This window comes from Syngnathus floridae, chromosome 4, assembly GCF_059516105.1.
Source record: "Syngnathus floridae isolate MCC-2025c chromosome 4, RoL_Sflo_1.0, whole genome shotgun sequence".
NCBI classification, from domain to species: domain Eukaryota; kingdom Metazoa; phylum Chordata; class Actinopteri; order Syngnathiformes; family Syngnathidae; genus Syngnathus; species Syngnathus floridae.
The window spans coordinates 12,125,678-12,148,429 of NC_142416.1; the positions used below are offsets into that span (position 1 = coordinate 12,125,678).

General features: G+C 41.2%; 2 protein-coding genes across 16 annotated transcripts; both read right to left on the bottom strand.

The window, feature by feature from the left end:
• Positions 1-475: 475 nt before the first annotated feature.
• qtgal (queuosine-tRNA galactosyltransferase) lies at positions 476-10,833 on the bottom strand. 3 transcript variants are annotated; one of them, XM_088374511.1, is made up of 13 exons: positions 10,748-10,833; positions 10,528-10,653; positions 10,255-10,371; positions 9,959-10,058; positions 9,293-9,357; positions 8,575-8,640; positions 7,146-7,241; positions 4,525-4,620; positions 4,022-4,146; positions 3,242-3,377; positions 3,065-3,133; positions 2,921-2,995; positions 476-2,162 (listed from the first exon to the last, which is right to left on the bottom strand). In XM_088374511.1, exons 2-13 carry the CDS (start codon positions 10,651-10,653, stop codon positions 2,082-2,084), a joined length of 1,152 nt encoding a protein of 383 aa, XP_088230637.1. In that variant the 5' UTR covers positions 10,748-10,833; the 3' UTR covers positions 476-2,081. The 3 variants fall into 3 exon arrangements, with proteins under 3 accessions (XP_088230637.1, XP_088230638.1, XP_088230636.1); XM_088374512.1 differs by having other exon boundaries at positions 10,528-10,634; positions 10,748-10,810; XM_088374510.1 differs by having other exon boundaries at positions 10,528-10,806.
• Positions 10,834-15,134: 4,301 nt separating this feature from the next.
• Positions 15,135-22,681, bottom strand: epn3b (epsin 3b). Of its 13 annotated transcripts, XM_088374375.1 has the most exons (13): positions 21,258-21,557; positions 20,686-20,846; positions 20,322-20,453; positions 20,054-20,212; positions 19,712-19,795; positions 19,081-19,429; positions 18,833-18,954; positions 18,401-18,532; positions 16,599-16,722; positions 16,377-16,502; positions 16,187-16,282; positions 15,814-16,086; positions 15,135-15,736 (listed from the first exon to the last, which is right to left on the bottom strand). In XM_088374375.1, the coding sequence occupies exons 3-13, from the start codon at positions 20,388-20,390 to the stop codon at positions 15,438-15,440; spliced, it is 1,833 nt and encodes a 610-aa protein (XP_088230501.1). In that variant the 5' UTR covers positions 20,391-20,453; positions 20,686-20,846; positions 21,258-21,557; the 3' UTR covers positions 15,135-15,437. The 13 variants fall into 13 exon arrangements, with proteins under 13 accessions (XP_088230501.1, XP_088230494.1, XP_088230503.1 ...); XM_088374368.1 differs by lacking the exons at positions 20,686-20,846; positions 21,258-21,557 and adding an exon at positions 22,412-22,681; XM_088374377.1 differs by lacking the exons at positions 20,686-20,846; positions 21,258-21,557 and adding an exon at positions 22,412-22,676 and having other exon boundaries at positions 18,401-18,487; positions 19,132-19,429.
• Between the last annotated feature and the right edge of the window lie 71 nt (positions 22,682-22,752).

The following is a 22,752-nucleotide window of genomic DNA, read 5'->3' on the forward strand; positions in this document are numbered from 1 at the left end:
ATTGGCTCCATGCAAACATTTGGGGACACATGGGAAAAACATGCTAAACCAGAAAGATTCTTTTAATTTTGGTGCGCTAGTCTTCATTATTATATTATCGATTCCCGTTTTATTCTTGGCACTGCCTTGCTTATCTCCCCATGACTTTCTTGTGCAAAAAGTCAATTTTATGGGACAAATAAAAGTTTGAATGAGTTGTTGTTTTTGGATGAGCACGGGATGAGATTCTTTTACTGATTTTAATCAGTTGAGAATTGGTGATGCTATCAGGTGCTTTTAAAACATTTTGTACCATTCGTGCAACAGAAGACGAGGACGTTTGGAACGTTAGGCGCGTCTCTGATACTGGCAGTGGCGAAGACAAGTGAGCTCAACCAATCACAAGGAGCCTCCTGGAGCGAGCAGATGTTGAAATGCATCACCCTGGACCAAAGATGTGAAGTGGCTCAGAGACAAAGAATCAAAGGAGGCAACATTTGTTCCAAACTATTAGTTGTAAACATCTTCTCATTTTCTTTATTCTAAAGTCATTGTTTGACTATTTTGATGAGAGACACTGAAATGAATCAACTAATTGAAAACAAGATGGATAAGACAGACAATGGTGATGATCATCTTTAATTGCAGATGCATGATGATACAACTATGTGGAGAAAACACAATAAAATACACAATAGTGGGTCCAGAGGTTGTTGTTGGACAATTTTGATGAATTTGCCAACACAATGAGGTTGCAAATAAAAAATAAAAAATAATGATGTGCTTTAATTTCAGAAGTTTCACAAACATTTGCCATTTAGGGATTGCAGCCATTTTATACTCCATTTTCATGGGCTCAAATGTATTTGGACAAAGTGACACCATTGTAGTTATAACTATTCCTTTTTTAATACTTGGATGAAAGTCCATTACAGTCAAATAACTGTCTGAACATCACCAAATTCTCAGTTACCTCCCTAGGGTTTGCTTTGCAGGGCAAACTCTGAGCCACAATCACATTTTGTTTTATTTACCTCACTGTAAATGCTTGATTGCCACGAGTGCTCGGCAAACGTGACTATCTTACAAAAAAAACAACAACTAATAGCACTATCAGGCCCAAACAGTCGTGCCTATTCATTGAAAACAATGCAGCAGTGTGCCCCTGCTGCCTCCTTCCAAGTTGCAGAGTGCAGATTTACAGAAAGGCAGGAACACTGAAGGAAATATGTGGTTAAAGGTCTGTTTGGCTCCAGGCAGAAAAAGGTTCAGGCTCCGTGAGGTAGAATAAACTATTTGGAGGGTTTACGTATCAGAGCTGTGCTCTCTTGGAGAGAATATTGTTTCATAGGAGTCTTGGAGAATGCCAAACAAGCACAGGCTGTGTCCATGTTTGTAGCAGATGTGTCCATGTGGTTACATCAGACAGGGAGGCCACACCCATTATTGAGTTCAGTGCTCTGATGCTCCACGCACTCCCTCACATCTTTTAACATTAAAAGTTCAAGTGTAAAGGTCACACCTTTCATACTAACAACTTGCAGCTGTAATCATCGAGTCATCTTTTAAGAAAATGTGTCTACTCCAATAAGATAAAAATGAAGGAATAGCTTTGGAAGGTCCCAATTGATGAGCTGTTTCTATCTTCTTGCCATTAGGAACATCACTTTGGATACAAAATACATTACGTATGCGTATGAAATGTGCAGCAAGTCAGGAAGCAGGTGAGAGTAGTTAAATGCAGAGATTGCCAAAAGCTGGGATGCTTCTGTCCCAAAGTAAATCAACTTGCATGCACATTAGCACCAAGCTGGTCTCCTCATTGGAAGTTTGCAGGAAACTGACAGTCCAGAAAGATGTCATTATTTACATAAACCACATCAATGCTTAACATATTGCTTATTCAACCTTGTCATAATGTTGCACTGATGTTTCCAGTATGCTCACACTGAGCCATTTCAAGTGCTCTCATAAGCCAATCATTTCCTAGCTTGACAGAAAGAATTTAATTAGCCGTGCGATATGGCCCTAATTCCTCCTGATACCTCCATAAATGGAAAGACTTGCCCCATAACAGCTAGACTCAAGATTCTCTTAAGCGGTCAGTTGAAATGGAAGAAATCTATTCCTTCTTTCAACTGCAACGAGTTGAGGTTTTCTTCTAGAACGCCACCTGTCATGTCCTAAACACACAAGAAACAGTGCGTATGAGAAAAAAACATTAAGAAAGACAAAGCAAAAATGTTTATGCAAAACCTCATTTGACATTCTCCAGTATTTGTTCTAAGAACCAAACTTTTTTGGGAGGTATCTTGTTGACATCCTGTCTTCTGAGTTTGCGCTGGAGTTTATAAATGCGCTAAAATTTACACCCACATTGACAAGCCTACAAATCAAGTTTAACCTTGGCTTTGTGAACACAGTTCAAAGACGTCCTATTGTTGCTTTGAGCAATGTAGCATTTGGCTGCCAAACATGGGATCGAGTCCAGGTGTTTTTCAGAGAAAATGACACCGACTCCACATCTAATTCCCATAATTGACCAATTAGTATTGCCTGCTGATGGGGTCAGTGTAGATTTGATGTCTGAGTCTGGGAGATAAGGATGCTATTTGTCATTTGGCAGCGAGTATGTTTTTCTTGGCTGCCTATGTGTGCATTTTACCAGACATTGCAAAAGAAACAAACGTGAAAAAAATGAAACTGGTTTGAAGATTTGACAAAGTCCTTTTTGACAACAATTTAAAAATGAGCAGATCAGTTGATGTTTATACAAGCGCCATGTGTTCAAAGATCAGGCTGCTGTCTCTAGCCATTTCCTGCAGGCCTCCTGTGTGCTACGTCCTGTGCCGGGCACACGCCCTCGCTCATTATGTCGTTAACGCAGATTGTTGAGCTGGGGGTTAGAAACAGCAAACACACAAAAACACTTTCAGCTCACCAGTTTGACACAGATGATAAACGGGGGCGACGCATCTTTGTAGTGCAGGATGGGAATTCTTGGCTTTGGTCGCTCCTACACAGAACGCAAAAGACAGCTTAGTGCTAACTCTAGATGCACAGATAAGTGTTTAGTTAAGCTCACCTTGGAGTCCTCATAGGTGTAAAAACCTTTATTAATCTTGTTGTGGTCCACATCGCAGAAAGCTTTGACCTTACAAAAATGACATCACAGCCATGAATAGAGAACTGGTGGTGCCCATGAATATCTGTAGTGCATCCATTCATCTTTTCTATTCTTGCAATATATATGACGACTTACTTTCTTTCGATTAGTGTCGTTAAGGCAACGATACAGCTTCCGGCCCTGTTTCCCGGCATTCCATATGGTGAAGCTCTCCCATTGGCTAATGACTCTCTCCTGAAGGAATCCAACTCGCAGGTTCCAAATGGTTTCCCTAACAATGGAGATGGCGTATAGTAAGCATGTTCGTATGTGTCCCTTTAACCTGGCTCATCAACACGCTGACATTTTTAACATAACGCACACACAATCACGTTCATAAATTCACACGTCTTCATGTGTCAGACAATCATCTCAGTACGTCTTTGTCACCCTCCCAAGTTTTTAAGAAAGCATTTCTCACCTCACAAACATTGTCTATAATTACTTTATGTGTGCGAGGCCAGGTTTCACTTGTCAAAGGAAGTAGCGGATGAGGAGGGGGTGTCAAGGAGTTGGGGGGGGGGGATTGGGTGGAAAGTAGGCAAGCTTGAAATAGGCTTCCCAAAATAAGGCGGCTAATAGATAATGACAGGGAGGAGGATGCTTGGTGAAGGGCCTTGTACATAATAATAATAATAATAATAATATTGTATATAATAATAAAGAGAAGTTCAGGAGGAAAAGTGAAAAAAGTGAAAAATTATGATATCGCTGAGTACGTCCTGGCCAAGTGATGCATTGCATGTCTGTGTTGAGCCGAGGGAATCTAGGATGGCAGCGGGCAGCTGTGAGGAGGTGGAGGATCAACAGTATGTCTAAGTGCATGTGCTTGAGCACGAGTAGCTGAGTGGAGAAGGGTGAGATGGTGAAACTGACTCTTTCACGGAGTGTGTTGTGGCCTTCTCGTGGTAACGGTACACCACAAGGCACTGGTCAACTCGGGTCACCAGTCCTCCTTCCCGAAGACTCTGGTAAAAGAAGATCAAATCCTCTGGGACTCCCTGGAGACAGAGACGAATCAAAGTGAAGTAGACAATAAAAACTTGTTAAACCCTGCGCAAGAGAAGATCTTGCAAATAAAACAAAACAATACACCTTGATTTATACTATAACGCATTTTTCAAGAGCTACAGCTGTAACAAAGCGTTTTGCATACAGCAATGGGATAAGCACAAAGACAGTGAAAACTGTAAACTGAAACACAAATTAATATACAACTGCAGAACCGTAACAGTCGAAAGTCAGTCAAAAGCAAAAGGATAAATATCACTTCAAAACTCACTGTCCAATTTAATTTAATAATAATCACACAAATTAACAAAGAAATGTATGTCATGTATGTGTTTGCAGTTTGGAGTGTAAAAGATTTTGTGCTTTACTTTGCTCTCCTCGCTGAACCATCCAACAGTTGAGAACCAGTCCCTCGAGCAGAACCAAGTCGGCATGATGACTGTTGGTCCATGTGAGGTGTATACCTAAGGTGCAAGAAATGTCCTCAAACATCAGCATATAAAATATAAAGAACAGTGTTTATACTGCAAAGTGGATTGGCCATAAAAGGAAATTCTGTCAGCCTTTCAAAGATATAAATATTGTAGGAGTGAGCGCCTATCTTTGATGACAACATATCAAATTAGAGTGAAGCTACTCTGCCTGCACCAAAGTCAGGAGAATGAACATCATCACTGGCTAAAGACATTACTACAGATCATTCAGGAGGAATTAATTATGCTCTTGTTTGGATCAAGGGCTCCCTCTATAGTTATGATGTGTTGTTTACATTCAAGTGACTGGCAAATCCAAATCACCAGTGCCTAAATCAGTCAAATCTGACAGACACTGACTACTAAAGAAAAATAAATTCTTCAAGTGTGAGTGAAGTGTCATGTCAGAAACACAAACAATACCAACCAACATTGTGGGCTAAAGAAGGTGATCTGAGGTCACCATGGTAATAAGAAGACAGCATGGTCCTACTTTAAGGTGACATCCTTAAATATGGTGCTTAAACGTAATGTCATGGTCCGTCCTAGCATCATCTCCATGATAAGCATGAAGTGGCCTCACAAAGTCCCACCATGTGCACATGTTGATTTTAAAACCTGCAAAAAAATGTGCTCCTGAACAACATGAAAAGGTGTGTGCTTCCAGACACGTACAAATACAATGGAAACACACATTAATGCCTTTCTTTTTACCGTTTTTATTTATTTGGCTGCATCCCCTAAACACGCCATTATAAGCTGTATATTTACGTTCTCACAGCCCCCCACCTCACTGCTCTCCAAGCCCCCCCCTTATTCCTCTTTCCATCCTCTGGGTGTCCTGTCACAGTTGTTGTGTTTAGCGTGTGGGGGTGATTTCAGGTTAATCTTGTCTTTCTTCAGTTGCCTCACTATATTTCACACGATGTGTAAATGTGCGCACGTAAAATTTTATGTGCACACAATTGCCTGGCTCAAAATGAAAAAAAAAAAAGACCAAAACGTCAGAGTCAGCTGGACGAATCTACTAAATATGAGCATGTGTGTGTTTATGTGCATCCACCTACGTGCATGTGGCTCCTCTGTTGCAATATTTCAACACTTTGCAGATGTAAACTAAAGCCAAATGCATGAATCGGCTGAATAAGAATGTGGGAAAGCATGAGAAAGTCTGAGGCTGTGACTAGTGAGCAGGGTTGGGAAGGCTATTGATAACCATACCTAATGTCCTGCAGATGAACACTCAAGAGTCCTGCTCTGAATCAAGTGAAGCAAGCACCACCCTGAGTAAATCTGGTTTACGTCTACCTAGGCCCGGCTTTTTGACCCGACAAGTAGAGGCAAAGACGCAGAATGTGGAGAAAGAGAAGCGCAAGGAAAATGAGTTGTTTTAAGAAGGGAAGAATGATCACATTCTCATGAAATGTAATATCATATAAATATCCTTGAATGCCTGGCAAAGCATTATCCAGACGGTGTGTGTGTGTCTGTGTGTGTAATCAAGAGACCTGTCGTCTTGGTGACAGTGTGTTTTGCTCCGACAGCAACTGCAGTTGCAATGCTACATTCCACTGCTACATAAATTCAAATACAGGAGACGCTACTCAATGTTTATCGCAGCGAAATTTATTTTCCAGCGTTTAGCTTCTCTGCTCTGTAAACTTTTGAGTATCCACAACTATGGTACAAACCATCTTTAAGATGCGGCTATTCAGCCCAAAATTATTGTTTGCAGTATAATTGCACTTCTTGACTCAATCATCCTAAAATGATCTGTGCATTTTCTATTCAAGTTTATGGTGGTGGGGAGCAGGAGCCCATGTCAACTCCCCTTGGACAGGCGGCAGACTACAACTTGATTGCCAGTCAATCACAAGGCACATATGGAAAGGAAACAACCATTCGAAGTGATTTCAAGGTCTGCATGAAAGTCAAGTACGTGAACCAGTACACTATCAATGACCCATATAGTCCTGGAGCCACTGTTTTTATTTTTGGATGATGTTGGATGACATTCAACATTAGGAAGTTGTTTTCCCGTTGAAATACCTGACTTCTAACCAGTGAGAGGATTGGCTGTCTCCTCCAGTTTTGGCTTTTACTTGTATTTTTGCTCCTTACACAGCATCTGGGTTAAACTTTAATATGCTGGCAGTGTGAATGTGAACGTCATGTACTATTGCAGCACTATAAGCATACCCAGATGTCCCCTGCAAATGAAAGACAAAGTCTCCTCAGTTAACTTCACAGTGCAGTTTGGTTTGCAAACCTAACAGTTCCACGACCGACACTTTCCACTAATGACAGATGGCAGCGGGAGCCGCTTCCTTTGGTGGGACTGAGTGACAGAAAGGTCACCAGCGATCCGTAGCTAATATCCAGTCCGTCCACCGGGCCGTTTCCGTGGAAACGGCAAGGGGCAGGTATGTATCCTGTTTTAAACTGACCTGCTCAGTGCCTGCCACATGACCCCTCCGAAAGGCCCATACAGAGTGCAGTGAGCTCAGAGTGTTTACTTGTGTGAGGAGTTGATCTTGAGTGATTGTGTTGATCCAGCGCGTGTAGCGTTCCGTGGAGCTCTCTGGAAGCCGGCGAACTCTGCAGCCTATCAACTGGAATAAAAAACACAAATTGATGAGAAAGTCAACATGGCTGCTTTTCAAAGTTTGAAACTGTAATACATTCATTGGTTTATTGAACACAGTCAGCACAGCTTCCAAAGGTTGGGGAAGGGCCTTGTGACTGAAATAGGACAGTACATAAAACAAAAGAAGTTCTAGAGCTGAAACTCACAATTGTTTGAATAATTCGATTCTGTCGATTATTTTGTTGATTAACTAATGAATTAGAGAACAAATGATTAATTTTCATTGAACACGAATATAATCAGTCTGCTTTCATGGAGGATGACAGAGATTGGAGAATATTAACTGTTGTTAACTAACAAGCTGAAATTCAAAGGTTTTGGGGAATTTTTCGATTCATTTTGCAATTGAATAGTTGACAATTAATCGATTAATCGTTGCACCTTTAAAGAAACATTTAAAAACAAATGACAGTGATTTCCCCTTTTTTACAATTAATCAACCTAAAGTCTATCTATAACAGGTTTACCTTGGCCAGAAAGTTAATTTTTCAAAGTATTGTGTATCTTAGTTTGCTGCTTGAAAAGTATCACACAAAAACATTTGACCAATATCCTTTGCGCATGGATGTTACAAAGACCAGGGGAAAAAAAATAACACTAGCATAAAACCACAAAATCATCTTCTTTTTTTAGAGTGGTATGGAATTTTTAAAATACGAATACATATTTAGGTTTTCTTTATATAGGTATATTGACATTGGCAGCAGTTGTAATCCAATGAAGATATGGTTTCATAATGAGACCACTTGTTTATATGAAGTTTTTAATATTCGTTTTTTGGCAGATTGTAGACCCAGATTCCACAGTCAATACCTAGCAGATGGGAGAAGCCGAGGCCCTTGTCCAAAAAGAAAAAGACCTTCTGATGTTCTGCATTTTGACACAGAGCTGTCAAGTGAAAAAAATGACAAGCGTAACAGAAAGGGACAGGCTGTTTGTGCAGGGCGGCAGGCCTGCTGTCTCTGTACTGTCTCCCTCACTTCCCTCACACACATGACCCCCAACCCCTGACCTGGAGGGCCACAGAAAGCATCAACACCGGATACTCACACTGCTCTGCATGCCAACATCATGGCATGTGGACACAGTCGCTCTTATTGTGCAAATATTTCAAACATTTGGATAAGATTCACTTCCCGCACACAGGTCTGCAAAACACATTAATGCAGACAAAAATGGCTTCTGTCTGAGCGAGCGGTGTGAAGGACAAATGACAGAAAGTGAAAAGACAAAAAAAAAAGTCGGGCGAGGAAAAAGGGAAGGAAGTTAATGTAAAAAACACGTGTAGCAAAACTTACGGAGCTTGAGTGAAGGACAGATGTCTCAAACTGCAACCGAACTCTTTGGGGCAACATGATGTCATCCTGCGACACACGAGGAACAGTAATTCACAATGCACGTCAAATATAAGTCAGGATGCAAACATAATAGCGTGTGATCTCTGTTTGAAACAGTAGAGGCTTTTTTTAACCTTTTCTCTTTCTTCGAGAGAATACTCATTATAAATCGTATTAAACTTGATTAGCTCTCGGAGAACAGAACCCCGACATGAAAGAATTGGAGCAGATTATTTTCCCCCTCATCTCCTCATCTGGAACCGATTTTCTCTGAATGTATATGTAATCATGCATGGAGAGGAAAAGATCAGACTTGTAATAACATTTAAGATGTGCTTGACAAAGTCTAAAAGAAACGCTTTCGCTTCATCTACTTTTGGTCTTTTGTAGGACTTGAACCGTGTCGAGCAGAGGGACAAGTACAAGCGAGCTAATGGAGGAATTTTATGAGAATACAGTCGGACTGTCAGGCACCGTGTTTTGATGGACACCCTCCGTTGGAACGAAGAAAAGTCTTAATGTGGAGTTTAAAAGCAAAACTAAGAAGTGATGAGGTCAACTTCATTTGATTAGTGGCGGAGGGTTCCAGATGGTCTTTCCATTCCAGGTTTTTCAAATTGGACGTAGGAAGACAAGTGACGTTTTAATAGAACTAACATAAGACTGCACACATACTTACCGCATCCTGAAAGCACAAGTATTTTCCAGAACTCTGCGCTACTGCCTTATTTTTTGCATATCCCACTGAAAGAAAAAGCAGCATTTCCATAAGTTTCCATTTGGGAGATTTTACATTGACCTGTATGAGCGACAATGGTTAGAACATGATGTACTCGGTAGATCAGTATACTTCTTTATGTATTTTTCAAATAGACAAAGTACTAAAACATGCATGGGTTCACACTAGTACTAGAAGAAAATTGTGACATTTTTGCATGATTCCATTGATTTATGTGAAGATAATTATGCTATTCTGAAAATGACTGATCATTAAGTATGACTATGTTAAAAAGCAAAGTTGCTGAGGACAAACAAATGTCTTACATGATGCATCTTTGGGAATAATTCGATGACTGATGCCATCATTAAGGAAGCCAGGAACGCAGATTGTGTTTACACGCATGCAAATACTCAACAGCTCCTCACGCAACACACATTTAAATTACATGATGTGATGTTAAAATGTCAAGGTGGAAGTCATTTTCATTCAAGCTGTATAAAACTGGGAGTGGGGTGGAAACAAAACTGTCTGAATACAAAAACACAGCTTATTGTGTCATGTAACATTCTGAAAAATGATTGCTTCTAAAATGAAGACTGGATTACTCAGTACAACAGAACGGACCTCCTCTTGGTTGGTCGGAGTTATGGCCACTAATCACCACTGAGATGCCCCTTGCTTCTAATTTCCCCCTCCAAGCCTCCATCACTTTTCTGGAGTCATCCTAGAGAACAAGCAAATGGATAACAAGATGGCTTTGGAACAGAGAAAGCTATGCGATATGATAATTCAATGAGAAAAATATTTTTGGGGAGAAAAGATGGATCCATGTTGGAAGATTGATGCATATTGAGATTCTATACATACAAGACAAACCACACACAGTATGCGAAAATGTGAATAAATCCAACAAAACATACAGTACTGGCATCATCAAACATGGATAGTTCCATAATCCCAGTGAAGTCTTGGTCCAATATTGATTGCAGACACTCATCCAGCCAACAGGAGGCGTTGTACACGGGCATGATGACACTCTGAGACACATAAGGTATTCTTATTCGGTATCCGACGCCCAAAAGACTGCTGGGATAGGCTCCAGCACACCCGCAACTCTCGTGTGGATGAGCAGTTAGGAAGCTACAAATTCAAATTATTATTTATATTTATGTGTTTATTTGTTTCTAACCTACCACGTCAACTTTACTCTGACTCTCCTGTGCGTCAGGTTCTGTTTCTGCCCCAGTTTGTACGGTACGAAGACGCTTTGGAGGCTTCATGTTCAACTCGAACTCCTCGTCTGGACATTCCATGGTCATCTCAATGTGAAAACGGACAATCGCGGGCTAATATTTCAGTATAGAAGCTATTTCACTCATCGAACCACTTTGATCATAAGTTTATTTTAAGTACCTGCAGTTTATGGGGTATTCTTTACGTGTGTAGCTCATTCACGTGTGCGCTCCGCTATGATTTCCGTAAACAATCCAACTCATTCTCTGATTGGTTAAGCGTAGACGAACAACGACATTGGATTCGCGGATACTATTGTCGATCATAAAATGTGGAGACGTCACAGCACTCACTAGCTTCACTATAGTCATACGTATCGTTAGTCAAATTGCAAAGTGTTAAAGTCAGTGTCAACGTACTGTTACCAAATCAATTAAAAAAAACGTACCAATGTGCTTTCTAAACTTTTTTTTTGTTTTTTGTTATCCAAAGATTAGTCAAATGTGATATTGGGCAAACAGAATTATAACGTTTCACAGTTAATACAAGGATGTTTAAAAAAAAAGAACAAATAAAAATGATCTAGTTTTTATAGAATGCCACCCTAAACAAATGTGCTTTTAATTTTTTTAAATGTTGCCTGAGTATGCAACAGTTAGCTCAAAAGGTACACCCGGTAGAAGTTGCCAGTCAGTCCAAGGGCACATGTAGACAAACCATCATTCATGCTCACATTCAGTCCAATGGATGATTTGGAGTCTATAATTAACCTAACAGGTACCACATGTTTTGGTGCTGCAGGAGGAAGCCACATAAGTATGGAGAGAACATGCAAACCCCACATAGGAAAGCCTGAGCTGAGATTCAAACCCAAACCTCAGAACTGTAAGGCGGATGCTATGTCACCCTGCTAACCCAAGAACAACTGAACAAATGTAATCAAAAAAACCCATTTAACACAGAAGCCCGTGCATCCCTCCATATTTCTTCCCATGTGTGTTCTTTTAACATTTTACTCCACATCTGCATAGATGCTCAATCCACCCCAATCAGGGCACAACTTAAGACAGGATACAGTTTTGAAGTGAACTTGACTACAGAAGCTCTCTATATAATTCATGTAGTTCATCTCATTAGTCTCTGCACAGACTAATTGTTTCCACATTGATCACACTGACCTTTATCAGCTTTAAACTTGATGGGTCATCTTATTGCAGGCCAGGAACAACAACTCCGGGGGAGAAAAGACTGAAGCCAAGCTTAGGAAATATAGTGTCATGCTTGAGTGCATGATAAGTGTAATCATGAGAACTTTTGGCTCGGTTGGACTACATCTTGGCCTTCGAATCACAGCAACTCCAGACAAACCATTAGAATTTGGTCCTTGACAAGAAAGGCAAACCAGATGTTTAATTTGAACAAATGGAGATTGACAGAAGCAGGCAGACATGGAATAAGAGCTACTATGCTAATATATTAAGTAAAATATCATTCATATATTAGTCTCAAGAGTTCCATTTGGGGTCCTGAACCAATTATAGTCGTGGCACATACCGCTCACTAATCAATGTAGTGTGTAGTAACTTTACAAAAATTCACAATATTTGGCACCAGCGCTTACAAGTCTTTTTGCTCAATCATTCCTTGCCGTCTGTACAGGTCATGCTTTGCATCAAACGAACATGATACAGTACTTTTGTATGCACTTAACCTAGAAATATCTGAAGGTTGAGGCTGCAGCGGTTGAGGTTGAGTTCAGACTGCACCTGATTTTTTTTATTTTTTATTTTATTTAGACAGAACCAGATGTTTGGAAAAGTGAACGTGGACTTGTAACTTAATCATAGAAGGTACAGTATCCCTCCGTATTAAGAAGTGTGCAAGACCACATCCAGAGTTATTTAGCAAGATGACATTGGTGAATCAAGACAGTATATTTTGAAGGGACATAAAACGGAACTTTCTATACTAACACTTGATGAAGTCTTAAAAAAATAAAACCTACTGAAAAGTGAAGGTCATGAGGTTGCTTTCAGTATTTCCTGGAACATGGTTTCTTGGTCTTGTTGCCGTGCAGTGATGTATTATTTACGCAATTTACTTTGAAATATAATTTAACAGAGTGACTTGAGTGAGCTACAAAACATTGAAGTGATTAAACTCACTGTTTTAGAAACGACACTGCGTAATACAGTAATCTCTTGCATATCAGCAGTTCATTCTTCAGAATTTTTTTTTTTACTGTGGAACTTATCCCAAGCAATTTAATGTAAAATGCAGAGACGGGGTCCATCGTAACTGATTGCCATTCAGTCGTGGGACATATGCAGACAATCAAGTATTCACACCTCCAGGCAAGAGTCTTTGATTAACCTAGGAAACATTTTCCTAGAATGAGGGAGGTAGCTTGAGTACCCGAAGAAAAACCCATGCAAGAAAGAGGAGAACTTACAAACCCTACAGAGGAAGGAGAGAACCAGATATGAAACCCATGTACTACATGTTTGTATGTTTAATTTTAAGGTAACTTCTAGTTTTACTTGCATAGATACAACCTAATTCAGCAGATAAAAATGGCTAAAAGCAAACATGAGGACATGTTTTGATCAAAATAGTTGAGGGCTTTACTGTATGTTTACTCTGTGTGGCTTCATTGGCACACTGATAAAACCCACTACAGGGAAAGTCCACCTTGATCATGAGCAGCACAGGCTTGAAATCTGTAGATGGGATCAGTTTTGCCATCTAACGGCCACTTGGTGCATAGCAAGTTCAAAGTCAAAGTCAAAGTCAGCTTTATTGTCAATTTCTCCACATGCCAAAGACACACAAAGAAACCGAAATTTCGTTCCCCCCTATCCCACGGTGACAAGACATGGCTCACAACAGACAAACAGTAAACAAGTATAACAAAAGCGTGCTGAATAAATAATGAATAAATAACACAACAATAAATAAATAAATAATTAATTAAGAGGAGCGTAAAAACGCGTACAGCAGACATTCCCGAAAATAGCGCAACAGTGCCGCACGCTACGCAGAAGGGGGTAGCGAGTTCAGGGCCCTAACAGCCTGGAGAAAGAAGCTGTTGGCGAGTCTGGTGGTGCGGGAACGCAGGCTCCTGTACCTCTTCCCAGAGGGCAGAAGGTCAAACAAGGAGTGAGCCGGGTGACTCACATCTCTGGCAATCGAGGTTGCCTTGCGGGCGAGATGGGAGGTGTAAATGTCCTTCAGGGAGGGAAGCGAAGCACCAATAATCTTACCAGCCGTATTCACTATGCGCTGCAGGGCCTTCAAGTTCTGTTCAGTGCAGTTACCACCCCAGACAGCGATGCAACTGGTGAGGACGCTCTCAATGGTGCCACGGTAGAATGTAGACAGGAGGGTTGAGGGTCAAGAGCTCCAGCTGCTATCAAGTATTGTGTCCACTATAAGGCAATTGTTATTACCAGGGTCACTGAGGACGCATCAAGATAACAGATATATATATAAAAGAAGTCAAACTAAATTTAATATTAAATTTCAGTATTTTTTTGTCATAACGTATGTTAGTGCCAAGGTATTTTTAATGTGGGTTTTCTTTTATTATGCTACCAACACGTTTGTCCACGTGTAAACATGTACTAAAAAAACGGGTATGGTTCTGGAAGTATTTGGACAGTGTCAGACTTTTTATTTATTTGTGCATCTCACTAAATTATGAGGAATACCTAATTTATTTCAGTATTTAATTCAAAAGTGAAATCACTACACTGTGAAATATCTTCTGATTTATGTTGTCATTTTTAAATAAGCATTCCAGCATTTTATTTGGTGTTCTAAAATATATTTATAACATATTTCTATGCCCTCATATGTATTGAGTCAGCCCACCTTCAGACCAGGAGGGAAATAAATCCTGCATTACGGCAGACTGAAGATATTTTCTACTACCCTTCCCTGGAAGCTGCCGATTTAGTGAGAAAAAGTAGAATTAATTTTAGACTACCTGAAAGCAGGTCTAAACAGTAGCGCACGTGGTGTAACGTAATTTTAGTTTAGCCTATTTGACCGAGGCGCAGGCAGACAGATTTTGCGCTTCATGTGTGGTGGCTTTCATGATATTACATTCATAAATATGGTGTGGAACAATCGGAATCATCGTAGAAATTAATTGAACGAATTATACCTGTAATCATTATCACCTTAAAACTTTTTTATCATCTAAAATTTATTTTTATGCGCGGCACAAATATTGTGCTGCCCAGTACATCATCCTCAAGAGATCTTCTTGCAGTTCCTTTAACTGTAAATATACTTTTCGAGATCGATCTCCTGTCTGCACCCCAGAAAGTCCTTCCTCATATAGGTAGACGGCGTGCCTCCCTCTGCTGAATTTAATGCATAAATAAAGGGAGTCACTCGGATTGGCTGGGAGTCACCTGCTTCCCTCGCAACAGTGCACAGTAGCACAAAGCCTATTCTGTTTGCGTGATCAAGCGTAATACAAAAAAAAAATAATAAAAAATTCCACGTGTGCAGTTAGACAGCGCTTTGTGCTAGGAATGAAAATACAGAGCCCAACCTGTCAAATTAGTGAACAATTTATCAATGGACAGTTTTGCTATTGTAACCATAGCATTATTAATGCTGCAATAAGCATTTTGATGAATGTGAACATGAGATGGACAGGGACAGAAGTGCACTGTAGTATAGATTTGAAGATACCTCGACAAAATCGTTCCTGCAATATCATGAGGCTTGCTGAATTTCCAGTCGATGTTTGATCTATTTCATGTGTGCACACAGACAGACATTTAATAAGATCTTGACTCTGGTTCAGGCTCAAGTTATAGTCCAGAGTCTGCAAATGGCATAAGCAAATGAAGTCTCAGAGGAACGGGTTGTGGCTCTGTGTCTGTGCTTGGGATTGAATGTTAGCCATGGGCTGCGAAGAGAGGGGGAGCATTGGTTGGAGAAGGTTGGAGGGAAGGTCCATAAGTCTGGCGGGAGGCTGGGTCTGCGAAGAGGGAAGGGTTGACCCTCTGTGAAGGAGAGGTAGTGGAAGTGACGGACTGTAGGACAGCATGTGCGGGGGCAGCGGTGATGTCGAGGATGGGCGCATTTGGTTGAGGGTAAGGCGAGGCTGGTCACAGTGGAAGGGGTTGGTAGGAGATGGACTGCTCAGACCTGCGAGTGGGGGCATTTCACTGGTTAGAAATCTAAAACTTAGATTCTGTTCTCATAAGTTCACTCGAAGCTATTACCTGAGAGGAAGGGGTTGTTGTGCGCCTTGCTTGGCGGAGTTGGGGGTATCAGTGTGTCCAAATTGACCAATGAGGCCCCCGTAGGTCCAAGAAAGGCTTCAGGGGTCTGACACATACGTGGCGTAGTGCTTACAGGCGGCGCGAGTCGAGACGGATCCAACATCTCTGGACTGTCTGAGTCCCGACCATTTAGCTGAGGTTTCAACGTAGCTTCATTTCCGATTGGATCATCTGCTCCACAGAACATGTCTTCAGTCTCACGTACTTCAGAATCTGCACAGAGATTAGTCATTGTGGAATTGCAATAGAGAGTAAAAACTACACTTGAGGAATTTGTATACGACACAAACTGTACATTTGTGACTTGTTTTACCTGTTTGACTCTCTGGCTGAGGAGAAGACAATTGAGGAACATCCTGATGAGGCTTCTCCATTTCATGTGGACTCTCCATATATGTCCCATCACTGTCTGCATGAACCATGTTTCATTGATGAAATACACTTTGATATTAGAACAAATAAAAAGAATGTTAAGCAAACGAGCCAGTGATTCTGGAAATTACCGCGCTCGTTTGATCTTTCCCACATGTGATTGACTGGAGGGTTGCAGGTGGGCGCCGCCTCCCATGGCTCTCTGCACGAGTCGGCCCAAGGGGCCCATGGATTACCAGTGTTTGAGGATGGGACGGCTGTGAAGATGGAGAAAGCAAGCTTCGTGTGTAGTGATGTTTGAAACATGATCCCTTTTCTCTCTCACTGTTTTGTGAACATGACAGGACACTCACCTACAGAATCCCAAGGGTCAGAAGTGATGTTACAGGAAGGCCGGGCAGCGTCCCAGGGGTCACCAGGCGGAGGTGGCCTTTCAGAGGATGCACCAAAGACGTCTACAAGGTCCAGCATTGTCGACTATAGAAGAAATAAAATAGTATGAATATATAATATAATCAAATATATTTTTATAGACTTGTGCACAATGTTTGATGATTTGTAGTTTCTGTGCATGCCTAAAATGCTTTTAATCCATGAAGAGAACATATGCAAAATGTAGTTACTGCAATTCTGCATGTTGGTTTGCTTTTAGTGCAGCGATAAACACAGTACAAAATGAGAATTGATCAACAAACAATATTTTATAAAACGTCCGAGTCATGCTGATTTAATAATTTATGATTCATTATATGCTTCAATAGCAATAAATTGTCAATTTGAATTTGATCCCGATAACAATTTTGCATAACAAGCTGCATGATCAGGTCAGATGACAATGAGGCTCTTTGAGAAAGAAATATATATCTCTATTATTTATATATCTATAAATATCTCTATTAAAGACCATAACAAAGTTGAGATGACAAACTGGGAGAAGTAGGATCGTCTTCATCATCTCATCAAATATTCATAATAATAATAAATTATTTATTATAAATATAAATATTTCTTATTTGTTGTATATAGTGCTGACTCTAGCCTACTGGCTGGTTTAGAGTCAATAAATGGGATGACATTTAAGATGTATAACCCTTCAATACTCAAATCCTGCATTCAAATCAAATACATTCATTTATCCATTTTCTATCCCCTTTATCCTGTTCAGGGAAGCTGAAGTCCTCTGCTGACTTTGGTGGAAAAGGTAGACTACGCCCTGGACTGGTCATCAATGTGGTCATATAAAGACGTAAGGACAACCACACTTGTATTTGAATTGGAATCCAACTGCAATTAAAACTTTCTATTGTGGAGCAGTCAAATAGAAAGGCATGCATCTGCAGTGAGGAGGCAGATGAGCACATAAGGTGACTTTGTTGCTGGAAGCCCCAACGATTGATTGTTTATCAAGGGAAAATTGGGCATTCCCTCATGAAGAGACAGCGTAATGATGTTTGCAGCAGTACAAGCCGAGGGACAAAGGAGCGACGCATTCCTCACTTACTTCATTAAGAGACTTGGAAAGTGCTGTGTTAAAACAAACACCTCTACTGCACTGCAGTTTCCCCAACAGGGTGTTTTAAGGCATGAGGGAACACTAAGCTTCAAACCTGTGTGGGTGTTTCCTAATGCAGTGATTCAAACACACCTTCATTTATTCACCATATTCTTCCTGCCACTTTGAAACAAAAGAATCAATTATGGTAATGTAAAGTGGTATTAAAATGCAAGATGGGTTAGTCTTGCAATTTCAGAATAATGGCCATCATACTAAGATATGTATATTAATATACAGTATTTATGTACATGCATGTGAATGACAGAAGGATGCATATAAACTATTGTATACATCAGTAAGCAACTTTAATTGGCCTGCCAACCAACCGGCCAATGACAATAGGGGCTTCTGTGCAACCAGATAAGGAGATCGTGTTGCGGGTAATGTCACGTTGTACTCAAGGTTAGACAAGACAAACGCGTTATCATTCAGCTGCACCTCTTTCACCTCTCCCACCTTTCACTCTCATTATGCTGATGTATGTCCTTTTGCTTCGTATCACTCTCTACCACCCAAGTCCACACAAGTGAACAAATATGGTAGCGCACAATCATAGATATACACCCACACGAAAAGCATGCACAAATGTTTCTTACTCACCTCCTGTGTCCGTGACTGGCTCGCTCTCCTGCTCTCAATCACGACCTTCTGCAGGACAGACACGTCTCCTTGGCGACAGCGCCGCTCCTGCAGGGTTGGCATCTTTGACATCATCAGTGAGCACATCAGATTCTTTGTGAAAGATACATGAAGTTAACTCTGTAATTTGTCTAATTATTTTTGCTGATATCACATAGGTTGATTTTGAATCACAATGGTAGCTAAGAGATTTTTTTTTTTTTTAGTAAAATGTATGTTACCGAGATTCTGTTAGGGAGAGGAACAGATTAATGCAATACAGTACAATATTTTTTTTAAGTATATAAAATTGGTTGGCAAAGATCAAGTGTGGCCTATTTGGGGAAAAATGTATAGCATAACTGATAAATAATAGCTAATGCACCATCTGGAGTATGCGTACTGTTGTTGTACCTTCTGATTCTCTTCTCTGCTCATGGCTAAAGCCAGCTGGAGCTGAAGCTCTTCTTCCCCAGTGGTTTGTGGTCGAGCCTGTTCCAGCTCAGAGGCATCTCGAGGAGATGAAGATGAGGCTGCTGACGGACAATAAGGAGGGTGCCATGGTGATATGTATGGGTGTGGGTGATGGTGTAAGGCCACAGCAAATAGGTGTGTGCGCAATAGCAGAAGCTCTGGGACAGCAAAGGGAGTGTGATGCTGACCTAATGTCGTAAAAACCCCAACGCAGTGTAATTTATCGACTGAACGCTCACAGTTGAAGGAGGATGGAGAACCTCTGGAGCGGCTTAACTCTTCCCCATAGAGTGCAGCCATGCTGGGCTGGCTAGTCCGCCTGCCCGGGTGATAGGATGAGGGTATTCCTCCATACATGGCCCCTCCGCCACTACCAGCTCCACCGGCCATTCGCTCTTTGGTCTTCAGAGCTTGAGTTCTCTCTTGACGAAGACGGTCTTCATCCCGGAGAAGACACACCAGTTGTCGCGATTTTTCTCGAACGTTGGCCCCTTGGTCTCTGCCATCACGGTCAACATATTGAAAATCACGAAGCGTCTGAACCAAGAAAAAGACAATCCTCTGGTTTATTTGTACATGGTTACAGTAGATGGATTTTCAATGGGTTCATGATATTGCCATAATTGGGGTCCTACTTAAAAAAATTCAGTGATGATTTAAAACTGTAAGGCACGATTGTAAAAACAATCAAAAAATAAATACTTAGAAACATTCTTAGAAATTACTTTTCATATGTATTAATGCTGTCATTAACTTTTTGCAGGTTGTTTTAAATTGTCAACATACAGTGTTAGTATTTCTGTAGTTGCTGTGCCGTACCTGAATCGTGAATGCATTCTCTCGACACTGTTGAGCCACTCTCTCGGATCCCGTCTTAAGTAGGTAGTCCAATAGAGTCAGGGACTGAAGTCAAAATACACACTGCTCAATGTCATTACACCTTCACGAGACTGATATTGAAACAAAACACAAGCTTGGACCTCACTTACTCCTTACACTGAGAAAAATGATCCGATATGAGGGTTAAATCAAAAACTCAGCTTTTACATAAATAGCGACACTCAGTTTTGGGGGGTGTAGTGTTTTCCTGCCCACGTGTTGCTAGGTGGGCGACCAAAATATTAGCAGCACCTATCCATGCAAGTTAGCTGTGTCTTTCACCTTGTAGACATGTCTCCAGTTCTTGCCACTGTCATTGAGGCGCTTCCACACCATGCCCATGACTTCAGCAAAAGCCACCACATTAAAGGTCAAATCAGCAATCTCTGACATGAGAGATGACGGCGGTCCCCATGGATCATTAGAGGTTGCCTCACGAACCTACAGACAAGAGAAGAACAATGACTAGCACTTTGCTCTGAAGCATAACATTCACTTTTTTTATTCATTCTCCATCACCCATCACTGACACACAAAGACCACACAGTACCTTAATCTCCGCTTCGGAATAGTTGTGAACTATGTTCTTCACCTGCCTACGCAGGGCTGAGGTTGTCATGTTGACAGGTGATGGAGGAGTCAGAGTGATCGTAAGTGAAGAGCAGGCCTTCAACAGGTGAAGCTGAAAAAGAGAAAAGGGACTGAAGAAGCAACTAGGGCAAATGAATGCTCCTCCTTTATCAGGAGACTTGGTGTAGGATTTTTCTTTGGATTATATTCAGTCAAATATAGATTTCAGGTGACATTTTTTTGTTTTTACACAGCAGCCCCACGTGTGTGGAATTGGACAGGTTATTCTCAAAAAGCAATGGGAACAATAATTGATGGTAGTAGTAGGTGAATGAGTGGCTCACATATGGTGCACACTCAGGAGGAAGTAGGTCAGAAGCACTGGCAATCAGGTGTCTGATGAAGCTTCTTCATAGCTTAGCTTATTGAGGTCAGTGCACAGCATTTTTTTTTTCTCTACGAAAATGATGAAGGCAGGAACAAGGGAACTGATTATGAGGGGCTCCTGTGAAGAGAATGTGAGTCTACTTATCCTCCTGAACGTAACTAAGTCAGTCCTCTTTTGGAGGGCAGTTTTAGTGGTCTCATTGTTTATACATAAACGGAAAGCACTGAAGGGCACGGCTACCGCAAGGATCAACTTTCTGCTAAATCCGCCTTGGCATCACTGACAGTGCTTAATAGGCATTGCAGTTAGCACTTTGTAGACTCGATGCACAACAATTAATATCGGTTTTGATTATATTGTATTTATTTTACATGTACTATTCAAGATTGGACATAGCAGGTCATGACAGTCGTCAAAACTGTTCACTCAATAGTGCTGACATGATGAGTAACAAAGTGGAGCACTGTTTGGGTTTTGCAGCAGTCACAACACCAACTAAGTTAGATTAGATACCTTGGTCAAGGTTACCTTAAATGGCTGTTGAGAAACCTGGAGCATTCTCATCCGACTCATTTACCATTGGGTTTCCCCCAAATAACTGAATTTTGTTCCTCTTGGGAAGATGGACTCCCTTAAAAACATCTTGGATTGCTATAACATCAACAAAACTAGCATTATTCTTCCATCCACACTTATCCTGTTCCTGCAGAAGCTGGATCCTATTCCACTTGGGTTCATGCAAAAGGTACACTACATCCTCCTTTGGTCACCAGTTAATCACATTGTGTACATTTGTCACATTCACCCAGGGTGACACAAATGCTTGTAACAATGCTTGTATTGAAACTGAATTACATCATAGAGTATGTGATGATCATGATGTTTATTGTTTTACCTTCTCATAGGGTAAACAAATAGTTATAAATAGCAATGAGTATGATGCAGTGCCGTTTAACATCACTGCAGAATACAAAACAATTCATCTATCCTTGACATGTTCAATATTGCTTGTCTTTATTTTGAGGTCACAGGTAACAGGTGTCTTTCCCAGTTGACTTTGGGCAAGAAGTGGGGTACCATGGACAGTTCGCCAGCCAATTGGATAGTCAATTATCCTTCCTGTTGAAGTTGCCCCTGCTTGATGGTCGATACTTTGTAGCTTATATTTAATAAATTCCAGCCTGTATACCTGACAATGCCTGAAGTTTGGGAAAGGCTGATCTACATGAAAAATAGTCATGGCAAGCTCAACCAAAACCATTATTGTCTTCATGGTAGCATCTGTTTTTTTTTCTTAAGTCTTCCAGTGACCTTTACATCTGACTGTACAAACATCCTTGCCACAGCCCATTTCGCATGATGAAGTCCATGAAGGAACTGATGCCTACGTCACCACGTTGCACAGCGAGCCGCGTGTATAAAGCATACTGCATATTTCAGGTGGCGACTGCCGAGGGCGTCCATAGTAGGTCTTCATCATGCGTGAGCATGCTCAGGGCGCCCCCTCACCACCACCACCACCACCTCCTCACGTACATAACACACGCCCCCTCATACAAACACCTTTACTCCCAATGTTAGCGACTATGCGCAATGTAATATGTCAATAAATACAATTCACGTATGCTATTCGCAAATAAATGAACCCGATAGCACAAATCAATCAATCTCATTCCGGTTACCTTTCCCATTGCTCATTCCCTCGCCGCACTGCCTCTCCCCCTTGCAGGTCCAAGATGATGTCCTCCCTTGCCTCGTGACCACAGTTGAAACACGCAGCGTTGATAACAAATGCCGACCCAGGTGAAGACCCCCCTGGACTGTCTAAATCCCGGTTTTGGTGCGTGGAAGCCGGGCGGGGAGTCAATAGTAAAATCCGCATAGGAAGCTCACCCACTGCCTTTCCCCACCTCACTCGCCGACACACACCAATACCACACACGCGTGGAGTAAGGGGAGTGCGAAGGGGGCGTCTGTTTTACTTTGTGCAGAGTCAGCGCTGCACCGGCCCACAGTCGTGACT

What these genes read in the sequence shown, in the direction of transcription:
- qtgal (XM_088374511.1), bottom strand. Translation starts at nt 10,653, where the DNA reads ATGACCATGGAATGTCCAGACGAGGAGTTCGAGTTGAACATGAAGCCT. An exon ending in TGTTTGATGATGCCAGTACT is followed by an intron (nt 10,059 to 10,254) that starts GTATGTTTTGTT and finishes CTTGTTCTCTAG; the next exon opens with GATGACTCCAGAAAAGTGAT. An exon ending in GGTTCAGCGAGGAGAGCAAA is followed by an intron (nt 4,147 to 4,524) that starts GTAAAGCACAAA and finishes CTCTGTCTCCAG; the next exon opens with GGAGTCCCAGAGGATTTGAT.
- epn3b (XM_088374364.1), bottom strand. Translation starts at nt 21,302, where the DNA reads ATGAGTCGGATGAGAATGCTCCAGGTTTCTCAACAGCCATTTAAG. An exon ending in ATTCCGAAGCGGAGATTAAG is followed by an intron (nt 20,213 to 20,321) that starts GTACTGTGTGGT and finishes TCTTGTCTGTAG; the next exon opens with GTTCGTGAGGCAACCTCTAA. An exon ending in TGGGGTTTTTACGACATTAG is followed by an intron (nt 18,955 to 19,080) that starts GTCAGCATCACA and finishes ATTGTCCGTCAG; the next exon opens with CAGCCTCATCTTCATCTCCT.